This window comes from Mobula birostris, chromosome 13 (genome assembly GCF_030028105.1).
Source record: "Mobula birostris isolate sMobBir1 chromosome 13, sMobBir1.hap1, whole genome shotgun sequence".
Lineage (NCBI taxonomy): Eukaryota > Metazoa > Chordata > Chondrichthyes > Myliobatiformes > Myliobatidae > Mobula > Mobula birostris.
The window spans coordinates 108847595-108874536 of record NC_092382.1 but is presented as its reverse complement, the minus strand read 5'-3'; the positions used below and the strand labels follow the sequence as shown (position 1 = coordinate 108874536).

General features: G+C 50.6%; 1 protein-coding gene across 1 annotated transcript; it reads right to left on the bottom strand.

Annotated features, from left to right (window-relative positions):
* Positions 1–267: 267 nt before the first annotated feature.
* On the bottom strand, positions 268–24484 carry LOC140207329 (uncharacterized). Its single transcript, XM_072275843.1, has 8 exons — positions 24341–24484; positions 20951–21022; positions 19739–19858; positions 9711–9824; positions 7504–7623; positions 3263–3405; positions 2404–2468; positions 268–1366 (listed from the first exon to the last, which is right to left on the bottom strand). The coding sequence occupies exons 1-8, from the start codon at positions 24405–24407 to the stop codon at positions 1177–1179; spliced, it is 891 nt and encodes a 296-aa protein (XP_072131944.1). The 5' UTR covers positions 24408–24484; the 3' UTR covers positions 268–1176.
* Between the last annotated feature and the right edge of the window lie 2458 nt (positions 24485–26942).

Genomic DNA, 26942 nt, shown 5'->3' with positions numbered 1-26942 from the left:
AGCGGACAGGGTCACAGGAGGCTGCAGAGGGATGTAGATCAATCGGTATCAAAGGCGTCACCTTCCCCAGCATCGAGGACATGTTCAAGATGCGATACCTCGAGAAGGCGGCTCCATCAGTAAAGCCCCTCACCCCGGGACAAGGTCCCTGCTCAAAACTACCATCGGGGAAGAGGTACAGAAGCCTGAACACTCAACGATTCGAAAACAACTTCTAAACCTGCAACAACACATTTTTGAACTCTTCCGCACCAACATCGACTTTTTAATGTTTTTATTGTCTTTTTTTTGTAATTCACAGTAATTTTACATCTTTGCGCTGTACCGATGTTGCTAAAGAACACATTCCAGGCTGCATAAGTATCAGATAATAAAACAAATAGCGATTCGGGTGGAAAATATCTGATACGTGTGGAGAGGACACCCGGCAGGCTGGTCTTCACCAGTCAGGGCACTGACTACAGGAGTCGGGAGATGACGTTGCAGTGCGACAACAGGTCTGCAAGGCCGCTGTGCTTTATGGGAAATGCCATTGAACTGGATAGCGTGTACAGGAAGTTCTGCGGGGATATTGCCAGAACTGGAGGGACTGAGTTATGGAGAGAGTGAGGGAAGGTTGGAACTTTAATCCCTGGAGCGTATTTGTAAATTTACAGAGTTCCATAAACACAAGACGGCCACAGACAGAGGGAATAGGCATAGACTTTTACCCAGGGTTGGGTTATCGAGAACCGGACAGCACAGGATTGAGCTGAGAGTGGGTGGAAAGGAGAACGAGAGAGAGAGAGATAAGGGAGACGGATGGTTCAGAGAGAACGGGGAGGGAAGTGAGAGAGAGGGGTAGAGAGGCGTCAGAACTGGGCATAGACTTGAAAGTTGTGGACAGAGCGAACAGAGGAAGAGCGAGCGGAGAAAGGGCGAAGAAATAAGAGGAGGTGAAGGGGTAGAGAGAAAGTTAGATGGAGCGGAAAAAAGCGGGAAGGAGGAAATGGCGAGAAAGAAGGTGATACATAGAGAGAGAGGTTTGTCGGTGTGTGGTGGGGAGAATATGGTTGCGACAAGGGGAGGAGATGGAGTAGGAAGGAGGGGCAGAGAGCGTTGGGAGGAAAATTGAAAGGATCCAGGAGTGAGAGAGAAGGAGAGAGAAGGAGGAAAAACTGGGGTTAGTCATTTGATTCATGTCGTCTCCATTGGCTGTTGACAGAGATTGTGGATCCTTTCAGGAATCTCCGGGAGCAAAGGTGCTGACTTCTCGCAGATGAAACGCCGATCACGATTGCAAGGGTAACTCCCTGGGTACGAATAGCAGTCTTTGCAGTCCGATGTTACAGAAGACACCTTGTACAAGATAGCCAAGGCCACATTCCTGTCCAAGAGGATTAAACAATTTAAACAGAGACAAAACAGCTCCAGCAGAGAACCCGAGCCGAGACCGTCCACAAGCTAATCCCATAACATCGCTCTCTCTTAACAGTGTGTGTCAGTCCGCAAACTCATCCCACTCACCCACTCTCTCTCCACAGCCCCGTGACAGTACCCAGACAGATACCACGATCCCAATGTCTCCCGACAATCCTGTGTCATCCCCCCAATAATCGTACTGACCCAATATCACCCCACAGCCCCATGTATTCGCAAAGGAACTGGCAGAACTGCCTCCAAACCACAGTCCTCTGTCAGTCCCCTACAAATCGAACAGGGCCACCCTCTCCCCTCAGATCTGTTTCAGTCCTGGAACAAACACCACTGTCCCACCGTTTCACCACAGACTTTTGGCTGTCCCGAAATGAATACCACTGGTCAACACTCTTCCCTCAACCCTATGTCGTCCCAGATTAATCCCGTTGCCCCTCCCTCGACTCAGAGATTTGTGTCTGTCTGCGAACATATCTCACTGCACCGCGCTCTCACCATCGCCTCTGGTCCATCTCCAGACTTATACCGCTGGCACCCTCTCTCCGCATCCGTGCGTCCGTTCACAAGCTAATCCCATCAACACACTCTGTGCCCACCGCTCTGTATCGGTCTCCAAACTAATCCAGTTGTCCTACTCTTGCCCCTCAGATCTATATCATTCACCAAACTATTCCCGCTGTTGCTTCCTCTCCTCACAACCCAGCGACTATCTCCAAAATAATCCCACTTCACCGCGCTCTCCATCCCGACATGCGTCAGAAACAACATAATCTCCGTGTACTGATCTCTCCCCACGGCCTCCTGACAGTATCGGAAATAATTCCACTGCCCTGTCTTTCCCCGACAAACACGCAGGCCCGAAAAAGTTCCCTTTGTACCACACTCTCCGACAACCTAGTGTAGTCTAATCGTAAACTAATCCCATTTTCTCCCGTCAGGGCTATGTCGATGCCCAACTCTCACCCCACAGATCAGTCCAAATCTCACCAGTTCTCGCATTTTCCAATCCAATATGAACGGTCTCCGTCCACAAGTTTGCGGGAGACAAAGTTCTGAGAAATTAAAATTATTTGATTTACGCCAAAAATAGAAAACTGTTGACGGAGCTTCTTTCAGTTTATTTACAACCGGAATTGTGATGGGACGGTGCGGAGAGAGCTTCATTCGGTTTCTGACCGCGGGAGTGTGTGATGGGATGGAGTCGAGAGTGCTTTACTCTGAGTCTGATACCAGGAGTGTGTGATAGGGTGGTGAGGAGGGAGCTTCAATCTATGTATGGCCCCTGGAGTGTGTGAGGGCATACTGTGAAAGGACTTAATAGTGTGCCTGATACCGGGAGTGTGTGATGGGCCGGTGTGGAGGGAGCTTCACTCTGTGTATGGCCCCTGGAGTCTGTGATGGGACGGTGTGGAGGGAGCTTCACTCTGCGTCTGATCCCGGCAGAGCGTGATGGCATACTGTGAAGGGGACTTAATAGTGCGTCTGGTAGCGGGAGTATGTGTGGAGGGATCTTCACTCTGTGTCTGACCCCGGGAGTCTGTGATGGGACGGTGTGGAGGGAGCTTCACTCTGTGTCTGACCCCGGGATTGTGTGATGGGACGGTGTGGAGGGAGATTCACTCTGTGTCTAAGCCTGGGAGTGTGTGATGGGACGGTGTGCAGGGAGATTCACTCTGTGTCTAATCCCGGGAATGTTTGAAGGGACAGTGAGGAGGGAGATTCACTCTGGTCTGACTCCAGGAATGTGTGCTGGGAGTGTATTGTGAGTTTACACTCTGTATCTGACCTCGGTGGTGTGTGTTGATTCCTGTGTTACTGCGGGATCTTCTCGTGGCGTGACACATACCGCTTCATCCCTTGAATTGATTTCGAGAAGCCTTGAATCACTGTTTGAGCATTCTTGCATCGCTCTGAAGGAAGATGTGTCAACCGTGGAGACATAATAACACCGGTCTTTATTTCTGATCCAGTGCTTGGAACACGGTTGATCTGGAAATCAGGAATACGGAACAATGAATCTCCCTCCGCACCTTCCCATGGCAGACATACGCCCGGGGTGACACACACAATGACGCTCCCTCCACACTCTCGCTTCGCATACACCATGGACCAGACACATCGTCAAAATCCCACCACACCGTTTCATCGCACACACCCAGCTGAGACGCAAGGTGTAGCTCATTCTACACCGACCCATCACATCTCTATCTCGCTCTCCCTCTCTCTCTCTCTCTCTCTCTCTCTCTCTCTCTCTCTCTCTCTCTCTCTCTCTCTCTCTCTCTCTCTCTCCTCTGTGATGAGGAGCGGGCAAGGGCGATGTCGTTTTACCTCTGCTACTCGTCAGAAATTGGAGTTCAACTCATAGTCCTGCTGTTGATATTGCAACTGTGTTCTCTTCATCTCCCTGTACTGTTCCCAAAGTAGCTGGTATTTTATGTCGGAGATGATAGGAGACTGAAGAATCTGTGATACTGCGAGAGATGGCCAAGGATTTTCAGCATTTACAGTGACGTGTAAGACAGCAGTACTTTACTGGGCGGGTCGCGGAAAGAGGTATGTCAGTGTCATGGTGTGGTGGTGTGGGGTTCATACTGAGGAGCGTGTAGGCGTCACGGTGACGAGTGCTATGTTACAATGAGGATGTGATGGTTTCGTGTCCCAGTGGTGGGTTTGTATGTCACGGTACTGATCGTGTATGTGCCACGGTAAGGGGCCTGTTAGTATCAGGAATGAGGGGCCTATCGGTGTCACAGTCCAGAGCGCGCTGCCACCGTGAGGTGTGAGTTTGTGTCAGTATCACGGTGATGCTTGTTTCCGTGTCACAGTGAGGGTCATGTCGGTGTTGCGGTGAGGGCACAAGCAACAAGGACAGATGAGCAGCAGTGGCTAGGATTTCTGCGAAAACTGAGCGAAGTGCAAGACAGATATATTCCAAATAAGAAGACATTATCGTATAGAAGAAAGACACTACCATGGCTGACAAGTGAAGTCAGAGCCGAAGTAAAAGCAAAAGAGAGGGCACAGAAGGACGCCAAAGCTAGTGGGAACATCGAAGACTTCCGAGTTTTTTAAAATCTTGCAGAAGGAAACTAAGAAGGTCATAAGGAAGGAAAAGATGAATTATGAAAAGCAGCTTGTGACCAATATCAAAGAAGATACTAACAGTTTTTTTTTTTTTGAGTATATCAACGGTAAAAGGGAGCCGAGGGTAGATATGGGCCCAATAGAGAATAATGCTGGAAATATTTTAATGAGAAGGAGCATTGGAACTGAATGCGTATTTTGCATCAGTTTTCACAGTGCAATGGGTCTGCAGTATACTGCACATTCAAGAGTGTCAAGAGAAGTGAAGTTTGTGCAGTGACAATTACGGCAGAGAAAATGCTCAGGAAGCTTAATGGTCTGAGGGTGCAAAAATCTCCTGGACCTGATGGAGTGCACCCTCGGGTTGTGATGGAAGTAGCTGGAGAGGTTGCGGACGCATTGCCGATTATCTTTCAAGAATCGATAGATTCTGGCATTGTACCGGCTGACTGGAAAATTGCAGACGTTATTCCGCTCTTTAAGAAGAGTGGCAGGCAGAAAAAAAGGAAACTTTAGATCTGTGAGCCTGGCAACTTTGATTTGGAAGTTGGTGGAATCGGTTGATCGGAGTAGGACTGCACAGTACCTGGAGGCACAGGAGAAGAGAGGCCAACGCCAGCGTGTTTTCCTCAAAGGAATATCCTGCCTAACAAACCTAGTGCAATTCTTTGAGGAAATTACAAGGACGGTACATAAAGGAGATGCAGTACACATGGTGCACTTGGATTTTCAGAAGGCCTTTGACAAGATGCCGCTCATGAGGCTGCCTATAAAAAATAAGAGACCATGAAAATAAGAGACTCAGAGATTAAGGAAGCAAGGGCTTTACTCGTTGGAGAGAAGGAGGATGAGAGGAGACATGATGGATCTGTACAAGATAATAAGAGGAATAGTTAGAGTGGATAGCCAGCGCCTCTTCCCCAGGGCACCACTGCTCAATACAAGAGGACATGGCTTTAAGGTGAGGGCTGGGAAGTTCAAGGGGGATATTAGAGGAAGTTTTTTGTACTCAGAGAGCGGTTGGTGGTGGAATGCACTGCCTGAGTCAGTGGTGGAGGCAGATACACTAGTGAAGTTTAAGAGACTACTAGACAGGTATATGGAGGAACCTAAGGTGGGGGCTTATATGGGAGGCAGGGTTTGAGGGTCGGCACAACATTGTGGGCCGAAGGGCCTGCACTGTGCTGTACTATTCTATGTTCTATGTTCTCTGGAATTACAGGGAGGTTATTAGCATGGCTCGGGCATTGGCAGGTTAGCAAAAAAAAAAAAAAAATGGGCATAAATGAATTAATTTCTGGCTGGCTCCCGGTTACCCGTGGAGTTTACACCCGTCGGTGTTGGGACCGCTGATTTTTACGACGGATTCATTGATTTGGACAACGATATTGATTGATTAGTGCCTAAACCTGCCGATGATACAAGAGCGGGTAGTGTTGAGGAGGCAGAGAGCTTGCAAAGAGACTTAGATAGTTTCGGGGAATGGGCAAAGAAACGTTTAATGAAATACAATGACAGAAAGTGTATGATCATGTATTTTGGTAGCAGAAATAAACAGGCAGACTATTATTTAGGTTCGCAGGGAATTCAAAATGCAGAAATGCAAAGGGACTTTGGTGTCCTTGTGCAAATATCAAACAGATGAACATCCAGGTTGAGTTGATGTTGAGAACGGGAATGCAATGTGGGCATTCATTCCTAGAGTTATAGAGGTATGGAAACCCGGTTTCGCTCCCCCTACAAAGCCTCGTCACACATTGCCTGGATGAGACACAGAGTGAATCTTTCTCCCCATGGCCTCATCCCACATTCCAGCGGTCAGACCTGGAGTGACGATCACTGCACACCGTACCGTCACGCTTTTCCGGGGTCAGATACTGGGTGTTTCTCCTTCCACACTGTCTCATCACACACTCCCAGGGTCAGACACCGCGTGAAGCTCCCTCCACAGCGCCCCTGACATACTCCCTGGGTCAGAGAACAGAATATAGATCCCTCCACAAAGTCCAATCACACACAGCCTTGGTCAGACGCACTGTCAATCGCGACCCCATCAAACACCCCAGCGGTCAGACACGGAAAGAAACTCCCTCAGCACACACGACAAATGTCAGAGGGAGAGTAATCCTCCCTCTACGTCTTCTCATCACACCACCGAGGAAAGTGTCACACACCCCCTGGTGAGTCACAGATTGAAGTTCTTTCTGAGCCGCCCATACCATCCCAGGCATACTCACGGGGTCAGACTCCCTCCACAACATCCAATCACTCAATCCGGTTTCACAAAGAGTGAGTGGCCCTCTGCACTATCCCATCACACATTCCTGGATTTAGACACAGAGATTAACCGCCTCTCCACGGTCCCATCACACACTCCCGGATTCAGACACAGAGTGAAGCTCCATCCACACAATCCCATCAGACATTCACTGATTCAGACATTGAGCGAAGCTCCCACTGCGCCGTCCCATCACTCACTCCCGGAAGTCAGAGACAGACTGAAGCCACACCGTCCCATCAGACACTCCCGGGGTCAGATACAGAGTGAAGCCTTCTCTGCAGAATTCCGTCACATCCTCCTAGATTCTACAAAGTGAGAATCACTCTACATGGTACCATAACAGACTTCAGGGATGAGGCATGTGGTGAATCTCTCTGGGTGCTGTCCCACTGTCAGATACAGAGTGAAGCTGGATCCATACAGTCCCATGAGAGATTCCCTGATTCAGACATAGAGTGAAGCTGTAATGTTACTTCTCAAATTCCCGTCATCTGTCACAATGAATCCACCTCCACAGCGCCGCATCACACTCTCCTGGGTTTCGTGATAGAGTTAAACTTCCACCAGGCTTCACCATCACACACTCAGCCTGTCAAACACAGAGTGAATCTCCCTCCATACCACCTCTTCACACGCTCCCGATGTCAAGCACAGAGTGAGCTTCCTCTCTCTATGCCTGCCCTGTGATGAGGAGCGGGTTAAAGAGGGGGATGATGCCTCACCTCTTTTGCTGCTCAATAGATCACAGATCTGAGCCTTGATTTCGTTGACAGATCTGTCTTTCCTTCCTGTCTCAGTACAGTTTCGGTCAGAGGTGATCATAGACTGACGAATCTGTGATACTGGGAGAGATGGTGAAGGATGTGTATCGTTTACAGTGACACGTGAGTCAGCGTCATGCTACCGAACGGGTCACAGAGAGTGTTGTGTGATTGTCACGGTGAATGGTGTCACAGTGAACTATGTGCTGGTGGCACAGTGTGAGACGTCTGCGCAAACCTGAGGAGAGTGTCTGTCTCAAGCTGAGGGATATATCAATGACCTGGTGAAGGTTTTGTTGTTGATACAATGGGGTCTGTGTCAGTATCGTGGTGATGATTGATTCCCTGTCTGGCAGCGGGCCGTGTCCGACATTCTGTGAGGGACGTGTCGGTGTCACTGTGATAGGAGTTTCTGTGCCCCGGCGAGAAGTGTGCCGGGTTACAATGAAGTGTATCTCCACGTCACGGCGAAGGAAATGTCAGAGTGCGGGAAATTTTAGAATGACAGTTCTGGCGATGTCACAGTGAGTGGAGTGTCTGTGTATTGTGTGGGTGTTGGTCTCATTGAGAGGAGTGTGTCTGTGTCATCGTGAGAAGCATGTCATGGCCACGCTGTGTGTGACTGTCTCAGGCTGACGCGTGTGTGTGTCGGTGTCGTGGAGAGTACTATGTCTGTGTCATTGTGAATTTAGGTGGCGGTATCACGGTAAGGGGTTTGCCTGTGTCAGGGTGCAGTGTGGGTAGTTGCCTCAGTGAGCAGTGTATCAGTGTTATGTTGAGGGGCAATGCTGTCTCGGTAAGGGTTGTTACAGTGACATGTGAGTCTTTGTCACGACGCGGAGCTGGGCGGTTCGCTTTGAGGAGCCTGTCGGTGTCACAGTGCGTGGTGTCTTAGTGTCACGGTAAAGGGCATGTCGGTGTCACAGTCAGCTGTGTTTGGAGTCCCCTTAGCCAGGTTCTCTGGGAGAGATCCGGCTGGGAAATCGCAGATATCTTCGATTCAAAGGTTGAGGTTAACTCATGGACTGGTAGTCGACATTGGCGTTGGTTCCTGTTCATCTCCTGATATTCTTCCCTGAGGAGTTTGTAGTTTCGGTCGGAGCTGATCTGAGATGGTGAGCTATGTTTGGCGTTTACACTGTGTCAGCGTCAATCTACTGATCGGGTCACGGAGAGTGCTGTGTCAGTGACACGGTGAGGATGTCACAGCGACGGGTGTGTTGGTGGCACCGTGAGGGGTGTCGGAGCCACCGTGAGGTACGTGTCTGGGACACGCTGAGGGGTATATCACGGTACCAGCGTGGTTTTTGTTGGTGTCACGATGGGGGCTACGTCAGTATCGCGGTGATAGTTGATTCCCTGTCACAGCGAGTCGCTCTTTCAGTGAGGGACGTGTAATTGTCACTGTGACAGGCGTTTCTGGGTCCGAATGAGAGGTGTACCCGGTCACATCGCGGTGTATCTCTGTGTCACGGTGAGAGATATGTCGAGGTCACAGTGGCAGACTTGTCGGTGTTGCAGTGAGACGAGCGTCTGTGTCGTAGTGTGCGGTGTATTGGTGTTTAAGAGGGAAAATGTCGTTGTCACGGTGAGGGGTGTGTCTGTGTAACGGGGAAGGGTCTGTTGTGGTCACAGTGGATGTGTCAGTGTCATAGTAAGTTTAATGTTGTTGTCACGGTGAGGACTGAGTGGGTGACACACTGAGGGTCTTTTCGGTGTGATGGCGGGGGTTGAGTCTTTGTGACGGTGACTGTTATGTCGGTGTTTTGGTGGAGCGGCCGCCATGATAAGAGGTGAGTCGGCTTCAAAGTGATGGTCGTGTCTGTGTCACAGTGACGGATGTGTCCACGTCACAGTGTGTGACGTGTCGGTGCCAAGGCGAGGGGCGTGTCAGTGTTACAGTGAATCGTTATTACATTATGTTGTGTGTTGGTATCACGTTGCGGGATATATCGGTACCATGTTGAGGGATGTGTTGGTGGGGGTTGTGTCGGTGTCACGGTGAGGGGTGAGTCGTGGTCATGCTGAGAGACCCGTCAGTCCCACAGTGAGGAATGTGTTGACATCACCGTAAAGGGTGTTTCTGGTATATGTTGAGAATGTGTCGCTATTACAGTCGCCATTTTTATTCTCTACGGTTTAGTCGTTCCGACCGTTGTTCAACTCACCATGAAACCACCAGCAGATCCCTGTGATAACGAGGGCCGTTGTTAAAACGCAGATTAGCCATATTCTTGAGTCTGATCTGTCTCTTCTTGCGGGTCGTTCACTGCCCATGTGGTCTGAGGAAAAATCGTTCCTTGACATTGTCAATCCATCATCATATTCCCTGACCTACCCCACCTCTGCTCTTCCCACCTTCTGAGTTCAAATCACTCTCTTTCGCTCATGCACAGCAGTGAGCGTAAATCACAGGCAGGCTTTTTCCAAGGAGATTAGGTGGGACTTCCACCAGAGGTCACAGGTTAAGGTCAGAGTTCGCTGGTCTATTATGTAGCCCGAAGAACATGGTCATACATTTCTTATTCCTTATTTCCACCCATAATGCCTCACTTCGACGACTTCCTTTGTCTGACCTGACTGCGCAGTTCGGTGATATTTTCTCTCCCTCGTACCGTCACCCCTCCTCCTTTAATTCCTTACGCCTTTTGACGTCTGAAAATGAGGAACCCCGAAACATTGTGCTGTCTGGCTTGCTCCTCCTGCCACCAAGTTTCAATAATGGCTACCATATCAAACGGCCAAGTGCTGATTCATGCCCTGAGCTCACCTGCCTTTATGTAAAACTTCCAACACTGAAAGATAAGCACTACGGGACACTTTCCACATCTTGCTCGACCATGTGATGCCTGCCATTTTCTGACGTCTCTGGAATATCCGTCTCCACATGGAGTCCGCTATCTGCTCTGCAGCTCTGTGTCCTATCTCCCAGCAGCTCGAGTTTAACAAACTCTGTCCAAAAACCCTCATGCTCAGTACTGGCAAACCACCCCGCTCGGATATGAGCTCTCCTCCAGATTGGGTCTAGACTGACTCATGACCCGCGTGCTAAACTGTATGGTCTTCCTATGTCCGCTCCGAGCTTCGCCGCTCCACTTGCCGCTGCCTTGTATTTGTTTGCAATTGTAATGAATCCCGTCCCGTGATTGTTTGCTGTTCAAACGCCGGATCTTCCGCAAAGTACTGTTTTTAATGCACACTCCCATAAAGTTTAAGTTCCAACTTTCTCGTTCCCTATCTCTGACTGGAGTCTGATTAAACGCCAAACTATCGCCTGACACTCTGCCGGTGTGAAAAAAAGGGCGAAGCTCCCATCTTCCCTGATTCTCACCGCTCATTAATACCCAGCACTTCGGCATTCAGTAATCCCGAATTATGTGTGTCTCCCGGGGATTGTGAATGTGTGGATGCCGATGGAAGCGGGGATAAGAGGAGGCCAGAGAGAGGGCGTTAAGATTCCAGCCTTTGGTGCAAGTTTTATCTGTCCAAACGACCGGCCTGTGCATTCAGAGCTGTGGAGACAATCAGAACCGACAGATTAATAACCAGTGGAATGGGCCAGTTGTGAGTTCCAACATGTTGAGGTCTCTCGGAAATGGAGTTTGTCACGGACACGGGGAGGAGCGTAATGGAGTCCGGGCGTGACGGAGACATGGAGGTGTGCAGAGCAGGACGTGTGTCATTGAGTTCGGAAGTGTTTTTGAGGGGATGGGGATAATGGAGACGGTGAGGCGTGTGTCAGTGTTACAAAGCAGGACGTGTCGGTGTATCATTGTCACGATGAAGAATGTGTCGTGTCACGGCGGTGAGTGTGTCAGTGTCACAAAAGCCGGTTTTTGTGCCCCGTCGAGAGCGGTGCGCCCTGTCCCATTCACAGTGTGTGTATCCCAGCCTTGTACACTAAAGTTCATCTCTCCTTCAACACTTCCCTCAATTCACAGTGTAGGCTGTTCCCTTTAACACCGACTTTAAACAGAGCTTGGGCTCAAAATTACCAAGTACATCTTTGGCAGAACAGAGCTTGGCCAAATCTACACTTTCCAGATCCTTTCTGATCGAACGTAAAATTGGCCTTGCTCCAATTTACAATCTAAACCGATGGTCAGTCCCGTACTTTTCCATACTTACGTTAAGACAAATGGCTTTACCATCAAGAGATACAAAGTGTCCACTTGCCTTGTCTCATTGCGTAGTAGGAGATCAAGTATTGCTCTCTCTCCTTGGGCTTTCTACGTACTGATTAAGGAAACTCCCCTGAATGTTTTTGACAAACTCGCTCCCACTGGTACATTTGAAATCTACGGCCCACAGTCAATACGTGTAAAGCTAAAATCACCTGTTATCGCAACGTAATGTTTCCTGCAACAGTCTGCGATCTCTCTACAAGTTTGTCACCCCGCCTCCAATAATTCCTTCCTCTTTTGACGTCTAAAAATAGGGCAACCCAAAATATCGTGCTCTCGGCTTGATGTTCCTGCAGCCAAGTCTCAATAATGGCAAAAATATTATATTTCAATGTGCTGATTCATGCCCTGAGTTCATCCGCCTTTACTTAAATCGTCCAGCATTGAAATATACGCAGGTCAGGACATCAGTCACAACATGCTCCACAGATTGGTTCCAGCCTTTGTCTGAAGTCTTTGCAACATCTGTCTCCACAACGATACCACTATCTGCTGGGAACTCTGAATCCCTTCTCCGTCCAACTAGAGCTTAAAAACTCTCCTCAAAACCCTCAAGTACAGTACCGGCAAACATTCCCGCTGGGACGGATTGTGGTCTTGTCCGTTAGTTTCATAACTGAATCCCTGAGCTCACTTTTTACAACCAACTTCCTGTCCATACCGATGTCGCTAATACCGATATGGAGACGGACTTCCGGCTACTCACTCACCCACTTCAGAATCATACAGAAGGAACAGTGCGCAGAGGGAAGAGGAAGCAAGGGGAGGAGAGTCGAGGCCACAGAAAGGGTGTTCAGATTGCAGCCTTTGGCCATGAACGTCTCAGTTAACATTTTCTTCTTCACGATCTCTGATTGGAGTCAGTTTAAACGCCGAAATACTCAGACCTACGACTGTGAGTCAGAGACAGAGCGAGGCTCCCTCCAGATAATCCCATCACACTCTCCTTCCACACCATACCATAACACACTCCCGGGGTCAGACAGAGAGTGAATCTCCCTGCGCAACGGCCCATCACACACTCCCGGGGTCAGACACAGAGTGAATCTCCCTCCGCACAGTCCCATCACACACTCCAGGGGTCAGACACAGAGTGAATCTCCCTCCGCACCGTACCATCACACACTCCCAGGGTCAGACACAGAGTGAATCTCCCTCCACACGGTCCCATCACACACTCCCGGGGTCAGACACGGAGTGAATCTCCCTCCACACCGTCCCATCACACACTCCCAGGGTCAGACACAAAGTGAATCTCCCTCCGCACCGTCCCATCTACACTCCCGGGGTCAGACACAGAGTGAATCTCCCTCCACACCGTCCTTCACACACTCCCGGGATTAGACACAGAGTGAATCTGCCTTCACGCCGTCCCATCACACACTCCCGGAGTCAGACACAGATTGAATCTCCCTCCGCGCCGTCCCATCACACACTCCTGGGGTCAGACACACAGAGTGAATCTCCCTCCGCACCGTCCCATCACACACTCCCGGGGTCAGACACAGAGTGAATCTCCCTCCACACCGTCCCATCACACACTTCCAGGGTCAGACACGTGAGGTACCTACCGCACCATCATGTGGTGCAGAGGCACTCCACCGGCCTATGCATGCAGAGTTGTGGAGGGGCTCAGAACCTGGTAACAGATATGCGGTGGAAGGGGAGGTGTAGCGCCAGACGTGAACTCTCCCTCATACTCCCCACAGTTGCCTGTGAACACAGAGTGCGGCAGCGACGGAGTTGGGGCTGTCTCTAGTGGATACAGCGGGTCACGGAGACGGGGTGTGCAGTAGGGCAAGTCAGGGATGACGGAGACGGGAAAGTGTGCAAGAGAGGGTGTGGGTGACGGAGACGGGGAAGTGTGCAAGACAAGGTGTGGGTGACGAGACGGGGTAGTTTAGTTTGCCAAGGAGGGAGTGGTGTCGGAGACAATAGTGATGTTCCAGAGGGAGTGCATAACGGAGACGGGGATCAGAGCAGGAGAGTAAGAGGGTGTCGGAGACGTGGAGCGTTTTGGAAACTGAGGGACTTATACACACGGGGAGTAGTGTTCCCGTGCTACGGTGATTCGTGTATCGCTCTGCCGGTATCTTTGAGTGGTGGGTTCCTGTTACGGTGCAGGCCATGTCGGTGTGTCGGTGTCTCGATCATGAGCGTGATCGTTTCACGCCGCGGGTTCTGTCGGTGCCACCGAAGCACTGTGAAGAGTCTTTGAGTGCCTGTCACGGTGAGTGTTGTTTGTCTCGTTCACAGCCTGTGCGCTCTTTGCTGTTTTTCCCCTGTGTTTGTCAACTTATCGTCAAATTCCTTGATCTCCCAAACCCCCTGCTCTTCCCATAGAGTGCGCTGGTAACCCCAGGGAATTTCTCAGGTAAGGACATTTTCGAGACAGCCTTCTGGGCCGGAAGGCGTGAATTGTGCTGCAAGTTTTCTATGTTTCTAACTATGTGTTCAATTCTCTATCTGCTGTTTCTTCAGAACAGAGAACGTAGATCACAGAAGAGATCAGACCCTTCGGCTCATAAAATCGTGATATCCCAATGAAACTAAATCCGTTCTGCCGACACAACGTCTGTCTCCCTCAATTCCCTGCACACTCACGTGCCTGTAAATAGCCTCTTAAACGCCTTTATGAACCTCCCTCCACCACCAGCGCTGGTAGCACGTTCCAATCACAACCCACTCTCTGTGACCATGCACGGAAGGGAGGATTGAAGGAGAAGGAATATGGAAGTTGGAAGGACCTAGAAATAGAAGAAGAGAGAGAGAAAAGAATGGAAGAAGGGGAAGAGTGAGGGATGACGAGTGAACAAGGAGGGAAGGGCGGGCGGATATGTTGTCAAAGATGCAGAGACTTTACTGTCCGAGAGACTTGCAACGAACACCAGCCCTCCCTCCCCTTAACCCCAACCTCCAGGTGATTCCTGGTTTGAGCGTCAGTGCTCCCGTTGCTCTGCTTATCGCCGGGTCTTCAGACCTTCAGTGCTCCAGAAACCACGGCGCGGGGACAAACCCGCAACACCCACCGAAGTAAGCGAGCCCCCTCCCTCCGAGAAGACGTTACAGCAATAGATTGACATTTTTAGACTGTGCAGTACTTATCAAAGGAAGCAGACATTCAGATATGGAAGTTTACAGGAAACTAGCTCACGCTGATCTGTATCTGAGGTTTGACTCTCCTCACCCATTGAAACATAAGCCTGGGGTTATCATTATTTCAGAGAAGTTTTGCAAGCGTTCAAATACACTAATTGACCCACCATATAGACAAAAAAAATCGGTAAAGTATTCCCTCCGTCGTCTGCAAACTATTGGGAAGGATTGTTAAGGATAGAATCTTCGAGCATTTGGAGCAGTATCGTCTACTCAAGGATAGTCAACATGGCTTTTGAAGGGAAGGTCGTGCCTCACGAGCCATATTGAGTTTTTTGAAGAGGTAACAATTATATATTGATGAGGGTAGGGCGGTAGATGTGGTCTACATGGATTTTAGCAAGACATTTGAAAAGGTCCCTCACGAGAGACTCATCCAGAAAGTCATGAGGCATGGGATCATGGAACCGAAGCTGTTTTGATAAGATATTGGCTTAAAGGAAGGAAGCAGAGGGTAGTAGTGGAAGGATAGTTTTCTGCCTGGAGGTAGGTGACTAGTGGAGTTCCGCAAGGATCTCACCTGGGACCCCTGACTTCTGTGATTTTGGAAATTGACCTGGATGAAGAGGCGGAAAGATAGGTGTGTAAGTTTACGAATGACACGAAAATCGGAGGAGTTGCGGATGGAGCTGAAGGTTGTCGAAGGTTACAGGAGGATATATACAGGATGCAGAGTTGGGCAGAAAAGTTGCAGATAGAGTTCAATCCGGATAAGTGTGGGCTGATGCATTTTGGAAGGACAAACCAGAAGGCTGAGTACAGGGTTAATGGTCGGTTACTTAAGAGTGTCGATGACGGAGGGATCTTGGGGTTCAAATCCATACATCCCTCAAGCTTGATTGACAAGTTGATAGGATATTACGAAGGCCTATGGGATGCTAGGCTTCATTAATAGGGGGACTGAGTTCACGAGTAGAAAGGTCATGTCTCAACCCTACAAATCTCTGGTGAGACCACACTTAGAGTATTGTGTTCAGTTCTGGTCACCTCATTATAGGAAGGATGTGGAAGCTATGGAGACGGTGCAGAGGAGATTCACCAGGATGTTGCCGGGATTGGAAAACAAGTCTTATGAGGCAAGGCTGGCAGAGCTGGGACTTTTCTTTTTGAGGCGTTGAAGGATGAGATGGGACTTGATAGAGGTCTACAAGATTATGAGAGGCATAGATATGGTGAATAGCCAGTACCTGTTTCCCAGGGCACGAACAACAAACACCAGAGGACATATGAACAAGGTTAAGCGAGGGAAGTTTAGGGGAGACATCAAGAGTTAGTTTTTTGCATCTAGTGTTGTGGGTGCCTGGAATGACTTGCCAGGAATGGCGTTGGAAGCTAATGCATTAGGGGTGTTTAAGAGCCGCATGGACAGGCACATGGATGAAAGAAAAATGGAGAGTTACAGGGTAGTGTGGGTTTAGTACGTTTTTTAGTGATATAGGGGTCGGCACAAGTGAAGTGGTCTATTTTGATAGGTCAAATATGATGGCAGAATATAGTATAAATGGTAACATTTTTGACAGTGTGGAGGTTCTTGAGGGATCTTGGGCACCGAGTGCATAGGACGCTCAAAGCAGCTGCGCAGGTTGACTCTGTGGTTAAGAAGGCGTACAGTGCATTGCCTTTCATCAACCGTGGGATTGAATTTAGGAGCCGAGAGGTAATGCTACAGTTATATAGGACCCTGGTCAGACCCCACTTGGTGTACTGTGCTCAGTTCTGATCGCCTCACGACAGGAACGATGTAGAAACCATAGAAAGGGTGCAGAGGAGATTTAACAGGATGGTGCCTGGACTGGGGATAATGCCTTATGAGAATAGGTTGAGTGAACTCAGCCTTTTCTCATTGGAGAGACGGAGGATGAAAGGCGACCTGGCAGAGGTATGTAAGCTTATAAAAGGCATTGGTGGTGTGGATAGTCAGAGGCTTTTAGCCAGCTATGAAATGGCTAGCAGGAGAGGGCACAGTTTTAAGGTGCTTGGAAGTAGTTGCAAAGGAGATGTCAGGTGAATGTTTTTTTTTTACGCCGAGAGTGGTGAGTGCGTGGAATGGGCTGCCGGCGGCGGTGATGGAGGCGGATAAGATAGGGTCTTTATGAGACTGCTGGATAGGTACATGGAGCTTAGAAAAATAGAGGGCTGTGGGTAACACGAGGTAATTTGTAATGTTAGTACATGTTCGGCACAACATTGTGGCCCGAAGGCCTGTGCCGTGCTAAGGTTGTCTATGATGTTTCAGCACTGCTTAGGGTCTTCGCTGTGATAGTCTGTCATTTCTTTCATTTGACCGACCAAGGTGTACCATTTTATGTTTGTCCGGGATACACTCCATCTGCCCGGTCTCTAAACCATATCTGTAACTGATCTACGTCCCACTGAATTCTTTGTCAGTCTCCTCCGCTCTCCGCAGAACCACCTCTAGCCGTATCATATGCAAACCTACTAACCCACGCATCTGCAATTTCATCTGGATCACGTATATACATTTAAGGGCCAAGTGGTAATGTTGCAGCTATACAGGATCCTGGGCAGACCCCACGTTCAGTACTGTGCTCAGTTCCGTTCGCCTCACTATAGGAAGAACGTGGAAACCATAGAAAGGATACAGAGCAGATTAACAAGGATGTTGCTTGGATTGGGGAGCATGCCTTCTGTGAATAGAATGAGTGAACTCGGTCTTTTCTCCTTGGAGCTACGGAGGATGAGAGGTGACCTGAGATATGTGTACAAGACAATGAGAGGCATTGATCTTGTGGATAGTCAGAGGCTTTTTCCCAGGGCTGAAATGGCTAGCACGAGAGAGCATGGTTCTAAGGTGCTTGGAAGTAGGTACAGAAGAGATGTCAGGGGTAAGGTTATTTTTTGTTTTTTTATGCAGAGATTCGTGAGTGGAATGGCCAGCCGGCGGTAGTGGTGGAGGCGGAAAAGATAGGGTCTTTTAAGAGACTCCTGGATGGCTACGTGCAGCTTCGAAAAAATAGAGTGCTATGGGTAAAGCCAAGGTATTTCTAAGGTAGGGGCATTTTCAGTACAGCTTTGTGGGCCGAAGGACCTGTATTCCGCAGTAGGTATTCTATGTTTCTATGTACATCAGGCACAGGAGAGGTACTAGATACATCCGTATACACAGATCACTTTCATTGTCGTAGAACAAAGCAAATCAATAAAACAACGCAGAATGACGTGTCACAGTTACAGGGAGAGTGCAGTGCAGGCAAACCAGGTAGATCGTGAGGTCAGGTGTCCATCTGATTGTCCTAGGGGGCCGATATCAAGGGGGTAGAAGCCGTCCTTGAAACTGGTGGGACGAGCTTGCGTATCTTCCCCCACGATGGGAGACTGTCCGTGTTGGGTGGGTGTCTATGATTATGCAGCAAGCTACCAGGAGCTGTAAACAGAGTCCACGGAGGGAACATGGCAGATACCTATCTTTCGAGAGAGGCAGCAGGACGGCTGATGAGGGCAGTGTACTAGACGTGATGTATTGGGACTTCAATGAGCTATTGTTGGGCTGCTGTGCATAATAGTGCGGGGATCAGGGAGATTAGACTGACCGAGTTGATTGCGGGTGACCTGTTTGTCCTGATTGGTAGATAAAATGTACACTGACTTGGACAAGTACAGTCACAAGATCCCTGATATTAGATCACTCTGGGAGATGGAAGAGAGGAAGGCCAGAAGTGACGGAGAACAAATGGACCGGTGAGAGAGGGAGGAGGGGTGAGATAGGGAGAGTGGAAGGTGAAGGAGGGAGAGAGATACCAGACGGCCTGAAACCCAGGGGGTGTTGTCGGGCTAATGTGATCGGGAAGGACTGATCAGGCACCGACAGTGGATGTCATCTACCTAGACTTTAACAACGTCTCAGATGATACACTACTGTGGAGGATGATGGTACAGGGGTCGGGAGGTCACGATGCAGTTGTACGGTGACGCCGCACTTGTTCAGTGCTGGTCGCCAGGATATCGGAAAGGCCAAAGAGCTGGAAGGCTTACGAGGATGTTGGACTCGGGGGTGTGAGGCATGGAGAGAGGTCGGGCAGATCGGGGCTTAATTCCTTGGAGCGCAGGGGTGACCTTGCACAGGTGTATAAAACCACGAAGGGCGCAGGCAGGGTGAATGTGCACAGACCTTCCTTACTTCCGGGGTATGGGGAACCAGAAGGTATAGAATTGAGGTGAGAGTCGATGGCGAGGAGGGAAAAGATGTGTAAACGGTGGGGGGTGGGGGTGGTGGTGCTAGAGAGAACGAAGAAGGCGAAAGAGAGGCGAGAGATAGGGAGGGGAGGAAATAGGGGAGGAGAGAGTGGAAGGAGGGAGTGGGGAGAGTGGAGGGACGGCGAAGAGTGGAGAGATGGGGAGAAAGAAGGGCAGATGGGGCAAAGTTTGTAGGAGTGTGGTGAGGGAGAATCGGGAAGCGAGCAAAAGAGGAGAATGGGGTAGGGGAGGGGCAGAGAGGGTGGGTGGGTAATGTGAGGGTGGAGGAAAGAGAGGGAGGAGAACAAGGATTTTGCCGGACTCGAGAGCTGATTGATGGAGGGAGGTCGGGCAGGTTAGGTCTTTAATTCTTGGAGCGTCGGGGTGACCACACAAACCCGTATAAAACCACGAGCTGTGAATGCGTACAGTTACTTTCTCTAGACTTGGAGCATCGAGGACCAGAGAGCACAGGTCTAAGGTGAGAGGGGAAAGGGATGTAATTGGGGAGCCGAGTGACAACTTTTTGTGACCCACATGGTGCTCAGTCTATGTCACGACCTGACAGAGGAAGTGGTCGAAGCAGATGCATTGGAAACTTGGTCCCTTGGGTGTATAACACAAGACCCCTCCAAAATGACGTCATTTCTGCGAACTCTGACCTGTTTTATCAGTGGTTGGCAGCCCGCCGGGTCCCGAGGTAATGGGAGGATCCTCGTCCTCATCGATGCGGTGTTCCTCTTTCCGAAAGTTCAGCTCTGAGTAGGTGGAGTTCAGACCAGCTGGGAGAGAGAGTCGGACAGGCAAATGAGGAAGAGAGTAAGAGCGGTAGAGAATGGGGGAGGGAGTCGGGGAGAGAGAGAAGACAGAATGGGTGATGGAAGAGAGAGAGAGGGATAAGTGAGGGGGAGAGACGGGGTGAGAAAGCGAGAGAGATAGAAAGTGAGGGAGAAGGGGAATGAGAGAGGACAGAGATGTGGAGACAGAGAGAAGGCGAAAACGATGGACAGAGAGGGGAGAGAGCGATGTGGGCAATGGGCAGGGAAAAGCGTGAGAAAGAATGGGGAAAGAGAACGGGTAGAGAAAGGGGAGAGAGTGGGAAAAGGGCAGACGGGGAGATTGTGTCGGAAACCGCGGACTGAGAGGTTTAAGAGGAATGAAAAGGGAGACGGAAGGAGGGTAGAAGACAGAACAGGAGAATTTCAGAGAGACGGGAAAGTGCGGAGGGGAGTGCGTCGGGGAGCGGGAGATGGGTGTGGGTAGAGAGGAGGAGAAGGCGTGGAGGGGAGATGAGCGGCAAAGTTAGGGAGAGAGGGAGGTGGGAAGAACGGGAGGGGTGGATGGGGTGCGGATGAAAGTGAGCAGAGAGAGAGGGAAAGAGTGCCGGGGGAGACCGAGAGTGGGACAGACGATGACTGTGACAGAGGAGAGACGAGACAGAGAGGGGGCAATGAGAAAGGGCGAAGAGACGGGACAGTAGAAGACATTAGGGGAAATACTGTGAGGCGGGACAGGGGAAGGGGGAGAGAGGAGACTGGGTGAGAGAAGGGGTAACAGGGTAAAGAGAGTGGGGTTAGTAAAGGGAGAGAGTGGTTAAGGTTTTATACGGCGTTCCCTCCTCACCGTCTGTCCACCGTCCTCCATCCTCACCACCCCGACACGGCGCTAACTCATCTCCAGTACCCCTGCCCACTGCGCAACACTCCGCACCGACCATCAAAGAGTGTTCCCCCCTCATCACATCTCTCACGCGTTCCCTCTGTCGTATTACAAGACACGGAATCATTAGGATCAACTGTGCGCTTGTCCTGAGATGTCTCGACAGGATTGGAGACATCAGCTAAACAGGGTGCACCAACAAAGATAAAACTGACCTCGATCAGTTCGGACCCGGGGACGAGAGCCGGCCTTGAAATTAATGTCCGCATACAATACATCAGGTTCAACTGCGGACAGAAGATCGAGAATCAGACACTGAGTGATGCTCCCTCCACACGGTCCCATCACACACTCCCGCAGTCAGACACAGAGTAAAACTCCCTCCACACCTTCTCATCACGCTCTCACGGGATTAGACACGGACTGACGCTCCCTCCACACCGTCCCATCACAAACTCCCAGGGACAGACACAGTGTGAAGCACCTTCAACACTGTCCAATCACACACTCCAGGGGTCAGCCACCCAGTGGAGCTCACTCCAGGCATACCATCACACACTCCCCCCGACAAACACAGAGGAAAGCTACCTCGACACCGTCCCACCACACACTCTCGAGGTCAGACAGAGAGTGACTATCCGTCCACACCGTCTCATCACACACTCCCGGGGTCAGGCACAATATAAAGCTCCTTCCACACTGTCCCAACACAGAGTCACGTGGTCAGAGACCCGGTGGTGCTCCCTCCTCACCATTCGCATCACACACTAACCCTGTCAGAAAATGCAAAACTAACTCCACACCGTCCCAACACATACTCCTATGGTGAGACACAGAGAGAATTTCTCTTCACACTGTCCCATCACACACTCACGGGTTCGGATACAGAATGAGCTATCTCCACAGAGTCTCATGACATACACTCGGGGTCAGAAACAGAATGCAACATCCTCCACTCCGTCCCATCACACACTCCCGGGGACAGACACAATGTGAAGCTCCTTCCACAACGTTCCATCACACACTCCCGGGGTTAGAAACCTCGTGGAGCTCCCTCAACACCATCCCATCGTAAACTCCCTCAGTCGGACATAGAGTAAAACTACCTCCACACCGTCTCATCACATAATCCCGTGGTCAAATACAGAGAGAATCTCCCTTCACACCGCACCATCACATACTCCAGGGTCAGACGCAGAGAGAAGCTCCCTGTACACTGTCCCATCACACACTCCAGGGACAAACACAGAGTGAAGCTCGCTCCACACCGTCTCATCACTCACTCCCGATGTCAGACAGAGAGTGAAGCTTCCTCCACACCCTCCATTCGCACACTCTGGTGTCAGACACAGACTAAACATCTCTCCACTCCGTCCCATCAGACAGTCCCGGGGACGGACACGATGTGAAGCTTCTTCCACACCGTCCCATCGCACACCCCCGGGGTCAGACTCAAAGTGGAGCTCCCTCCACACCGTCCCATCACACACTCCCCAGTCACATACAGAGTAAAACCACCTCCACACCGTCTCATCCCACACTCCTGTGGTCATACACAGTGATAATCTCACTCCATACCGTCTCATCACACACTCACGGGGTTAGTCATGGAGTCACGCTCACTCCACACCATCCCATCACACACTCCCTCTGTCGGACACAGAGTAAAACGACCTCCACACCGTCCCATCATACACAACCTTGGTCGAACACAGAGTGAATATCCTTCCACATCGTTCCATCACACACTCAGAGGTTCAGAGACCCAGTGAAGCACCCGCCACACCATCACATCACACAGTACCCCAGTCAGACACAGTTTAAATCTACCTCCACAGCGTCCCATCACACACTCCGCTGGTCAGACACAGAGAGAATCTCCTGCACACCGTCTCATCATACACTCACTGGGTTAGACAGAGAGTGAGGCTCCCTGTACACCGTCCCATCACACACTCCAGGGAAAGAGACAGAGTGAATCTCCCTCCACACCGTCCCATGACTTACACCAGAGGTCATACCGAGAGTGAATCTCCCTCCACACTCCAGGGGTCAGGCACAGAGTAAAGCCCTCTCCACACCGTCCCTTCACACAGTCCTGGGCTCCGATACAAAGTGAAGCTCCTTCCACACCGTCACATCACACATTGCCAGGATCAGACACCAAGTGGAGCTCCCTCCACACCGTCCCATGACACACTCTCCCAGTCGGACAGAGAATAAAACTACCTCCACACCGTCCCAACACACGCTCCCTTTTCCAGGCGTAAAGAGATTCTCCCTCCACAAAGTCTCATTAAACACTCACGGGATTACATACGGAATCATGCCCACTCCAGACTATCCCATCACACAATCTCGGGGTCAGACACAGAGTGAAGATCCTTCCAAACCGTCCCATCAAACCGTCACGGGGTCAGACACCTAGTGCAGCTCCCTCTACACCATGATATCACACACTCCCCCAGTCAGACACAGAGTAAAACAACCTAAACAACTTCCCATCACACAATCCCATGGTCAGAAACAGTGTCAATCTCCCTCCACGACGTCTCATCACACACTAACGGGGTTAGAAATGGAGTGACGCTCACTCCACACCGTCCCATCGCACACTTTTCGGGTCAGACACAGAGTCAATACCCCTCAACACCGTCTCATCACACAATCCCGTGGTCAGACATAGAATGAAGCTTCCTCCAGACACTAACATGACACAGTCCGGGGATCAGGCACAGAAGTAAGCTCCATCAACACCGTCCCATCACCCACTCTCGGGGTCAGACACAGAGGGAGATCCCTGCGCACCCTCCCATTACACACTCACGTGATCAGAAACGGAATGATTCTCCCTCCTCCCGTTTCATCACTCACTCCCGGGGTCAGACACAGAGTGTTGCTCCCTCCACAAAATCGAATCACAAACACACGGGGTCAGACACAGAGTGAATCTCCCTCCACACCGTCCAATCGCACAGTCCCGGTGTCAGACACAGAGTGATGATCCGTCCACACCATCGAATCACAAACACACGGGGTCTGCCACGGAGTGAGGCCCCTTAACTTAGCCCGATCAATGATTCCTGAGATCAGACACAGAGGGAAGTTCCTTCCGCACCGTTCCATTACACAATCACGGGGTCGGACACTGAATGAGCTATCTCCACACATTCTCATGACACACACTCTGGGTCAGACACGTAGTACAGCTCCTTCTACACAGTCCCATCACACACACACACTTTGTCAACACAGAGTGAATCTCCCTCCACCCCGTACCATGACAAACTCTCGGGGTCAGACACAGAGAGAAGTTCCCTCCTCACTTTCCCATCAATCATACTCGATGTCAGACACAGACTGAAGTTCCCTCCACACCTTCCATTCGCACACTTCCGAGATAAGACACAGAGTACAGCTCTTTCCAAACCGTACCAGCACACACACCCGGGGTCAGACACACAGTGAATCTCCCTCCACACTGTCCCATCACCCACTGCCTAAGTCAGACGCAGAGTGGAGCTCCCTCCACACCGTCCAATCACACAATCCCGAGATCAGAGACAGAGTGAATCTCCCTCCCTCTGTCTCTCTGCCCCACTCACCTCGGGAAGGTGACCGTGAGTCTGTTTTTGTGAACGTCATATCCATGTAATTCTTTCTGTCGTCCATCCTGTCGAGGATTCGCTGCGTTCTGAGCTCAGAAAGCGGAAGCAACCATTGTCAGAGGAAGCTCGTGTTGACACTTAGGTCAGACCGACACCAGCGTGCACCAGAGAAAGGGCTGATAAAGAGAGAGGCCGAGAGCAGGCAGAGGAAGTGCCGGGCAGCAGGGAGATGGACTGTGTGTGAGCGGTTGGAACCTCTTCTCACCGGGCGAATAGTATCCCATCCACCGACCCTCACCCGCGGTTGGTTTCGGTTTTAGTTGTCGGACCCTCCCACTGCTCTACTCACCGCTGGAGATTCAGACCCTCTGTGCGTGAGAAACCACGGCCCCAGAATAAATACCCAACACCCACCGAAGTGAGCGAACCCTCTCCTTCCGAGTGAAATGAACAACTCATTTGAGTCTCTCTCTCAATTCTACACCAAATTTACACCACAAGAACTTGCCAACAACAGACTTTCATTTTTGGACCATATAACGCTCATCAAATAAACTGGGCATGCAGCTGTTGAGGTTTACAGGAAACCAACGCACGCTGATCGGTGTCTACGTCTTCACTCTCGTCTCCAATTCGAAAACAACTTGGGGGTTATCAGATTCTCAGAGAAGTCTTGAAAGCGTGCGGCTACACTGACGGGGCCTTGACCAGACCATTATCTCCCTATTGATCTCCCATGAATGGCTCTAACACGCTTCAATTTCGCAGCTCTCTCCCCAACCCTCCCTAAGCCTTTCTCTCTCCTTTCCAACGTCACTGAGCCTTCTTTTTCTGTCTCCCCACCTTCGGAACCAAACTCTCTCTCTTCCCACTGTCTGCCGGTCAAACTGAGTTTTCACCTCACGGAATTGTGACTGGGACATTCCAAGTAAAGGCGCGGCCCTTGGACTGCCGGGATCGGTTACAATTCTTCACAGTAAGTAAGGGCGGAGGCGAAAAGAGAAGTGGGGTTGGAAATTTGGAAATGGGGCTGGGGTGGTGTGGGTGGCGATGTGCTGGAGAGGGTGTGTGTCTGTGTGTGTGTGTGTGTGTGTGTGTGTAAGACAGAGAGACAGAAGGAGAGAGAAAGAGAGAGAGAAAGAAAGAGAGAGAGAGAGAGAGAGAGAGAGAGAGAGAGAGAGAGAGAGAGAGAGAGAGCGCATCGGCAGAACAAGCATTCAAGCATTCCCGGAGTCAGAAACAGAGAACAGCAGAACAGCTCCTTCCAACTTAAATCACACACTCCCTGGATCAGACAAAGAGTGAAGCTCCCTCCGCACCATCCCATCACACACTCCCGGGATCAGACACAGAGTGAAGCTCCCTCCACACCGCCCCATCACACACTCCTAGGGTCAGACATAGCGTGTAGCTCTCTCCACACCGACCCATCACACACTCCTGGGGTCAGACACAGAGTGAAGCTCCTTTCATCCCGTCCCATCACACACTCCCAGGGTCAGACACAGAGTGAAGCTCCTTTCACCCCGTACCATCCCACACTCCCGGGATCAGACAGAGAGTGAATCTCCCTCCACACCGCCCCATCACACACTCCTGGGGTCAGACATAGCGTGAAGCTCTCTCCACACCGACCCATCACACAATCCTGGGGTCAGACACACAGTGAAGCTCCTTTCATCCCGTCCCATCACACACTCCCAGGGTCAGAGACAGAGTGAAGCTCCTTTCACCCTGTACCATCACACACTCCCGGGATCAGACAGAGGATGACGCTTCCTCCTCACGGTCCCATCACACACTCCCGTGGTCACACACAGAGCGAATATCGCTCCACACCGTCGCATCTCACACTGCCGGGATCAGATACAGCCTGAAGCTCCCTCCATACCGACCAATCGCCCTCTCGCGGGGTTAAATACGGAGTGACGCTTACTCCATCCCATCACATCACACTCTCCCGGGGTCAGACACAGAATAAAACGCCCTCCACACCGCCCCATCACACACTCCTGGGTCAGACACTGTATTCAGCTCCGTCCACACCGTTCCATGACACACTCCCGGGGTGAGAGACAGAAGGATGCTCCATCCACACCATCTCATCACACACTCCCGGGGACAGTCACAGATTGATGCTCCCTGCACACGATCATATCACCAACTCCTGTGGTCATACACAGAGTCAAGATCCTTCCACACCATCTACTCACAGACTCTTCGGTCAGATCCAGAGTGAAGCTTCCTTCATGCCGTGCCATTACACACTCCCGGGGTCAGACACAGAGTGTTTCCCACTCCGCACCGTTGCATCACACACTCCCGGGGTCTGACACAGACTGAAGCTCCCTTCACAGCATCGAAACACAAACACACGCGGTCAGACACTGAGTGAAGTTCTCTCCACGCCATCCGGAGTCGGACTCAGAATGAGCTATTTCCACACAGTCTCATGACACATACTCTTGGTCAAACATAAAGTGCAGCCGTCTCCACACAGCCCCCTATCACACACCCTTTGTCAGGCACAGAGTGAATCTCCCTCCAAATCGTCCCATGACAAACTCGCAGGATCAGTCACAGATTGATGCTCCCTGCA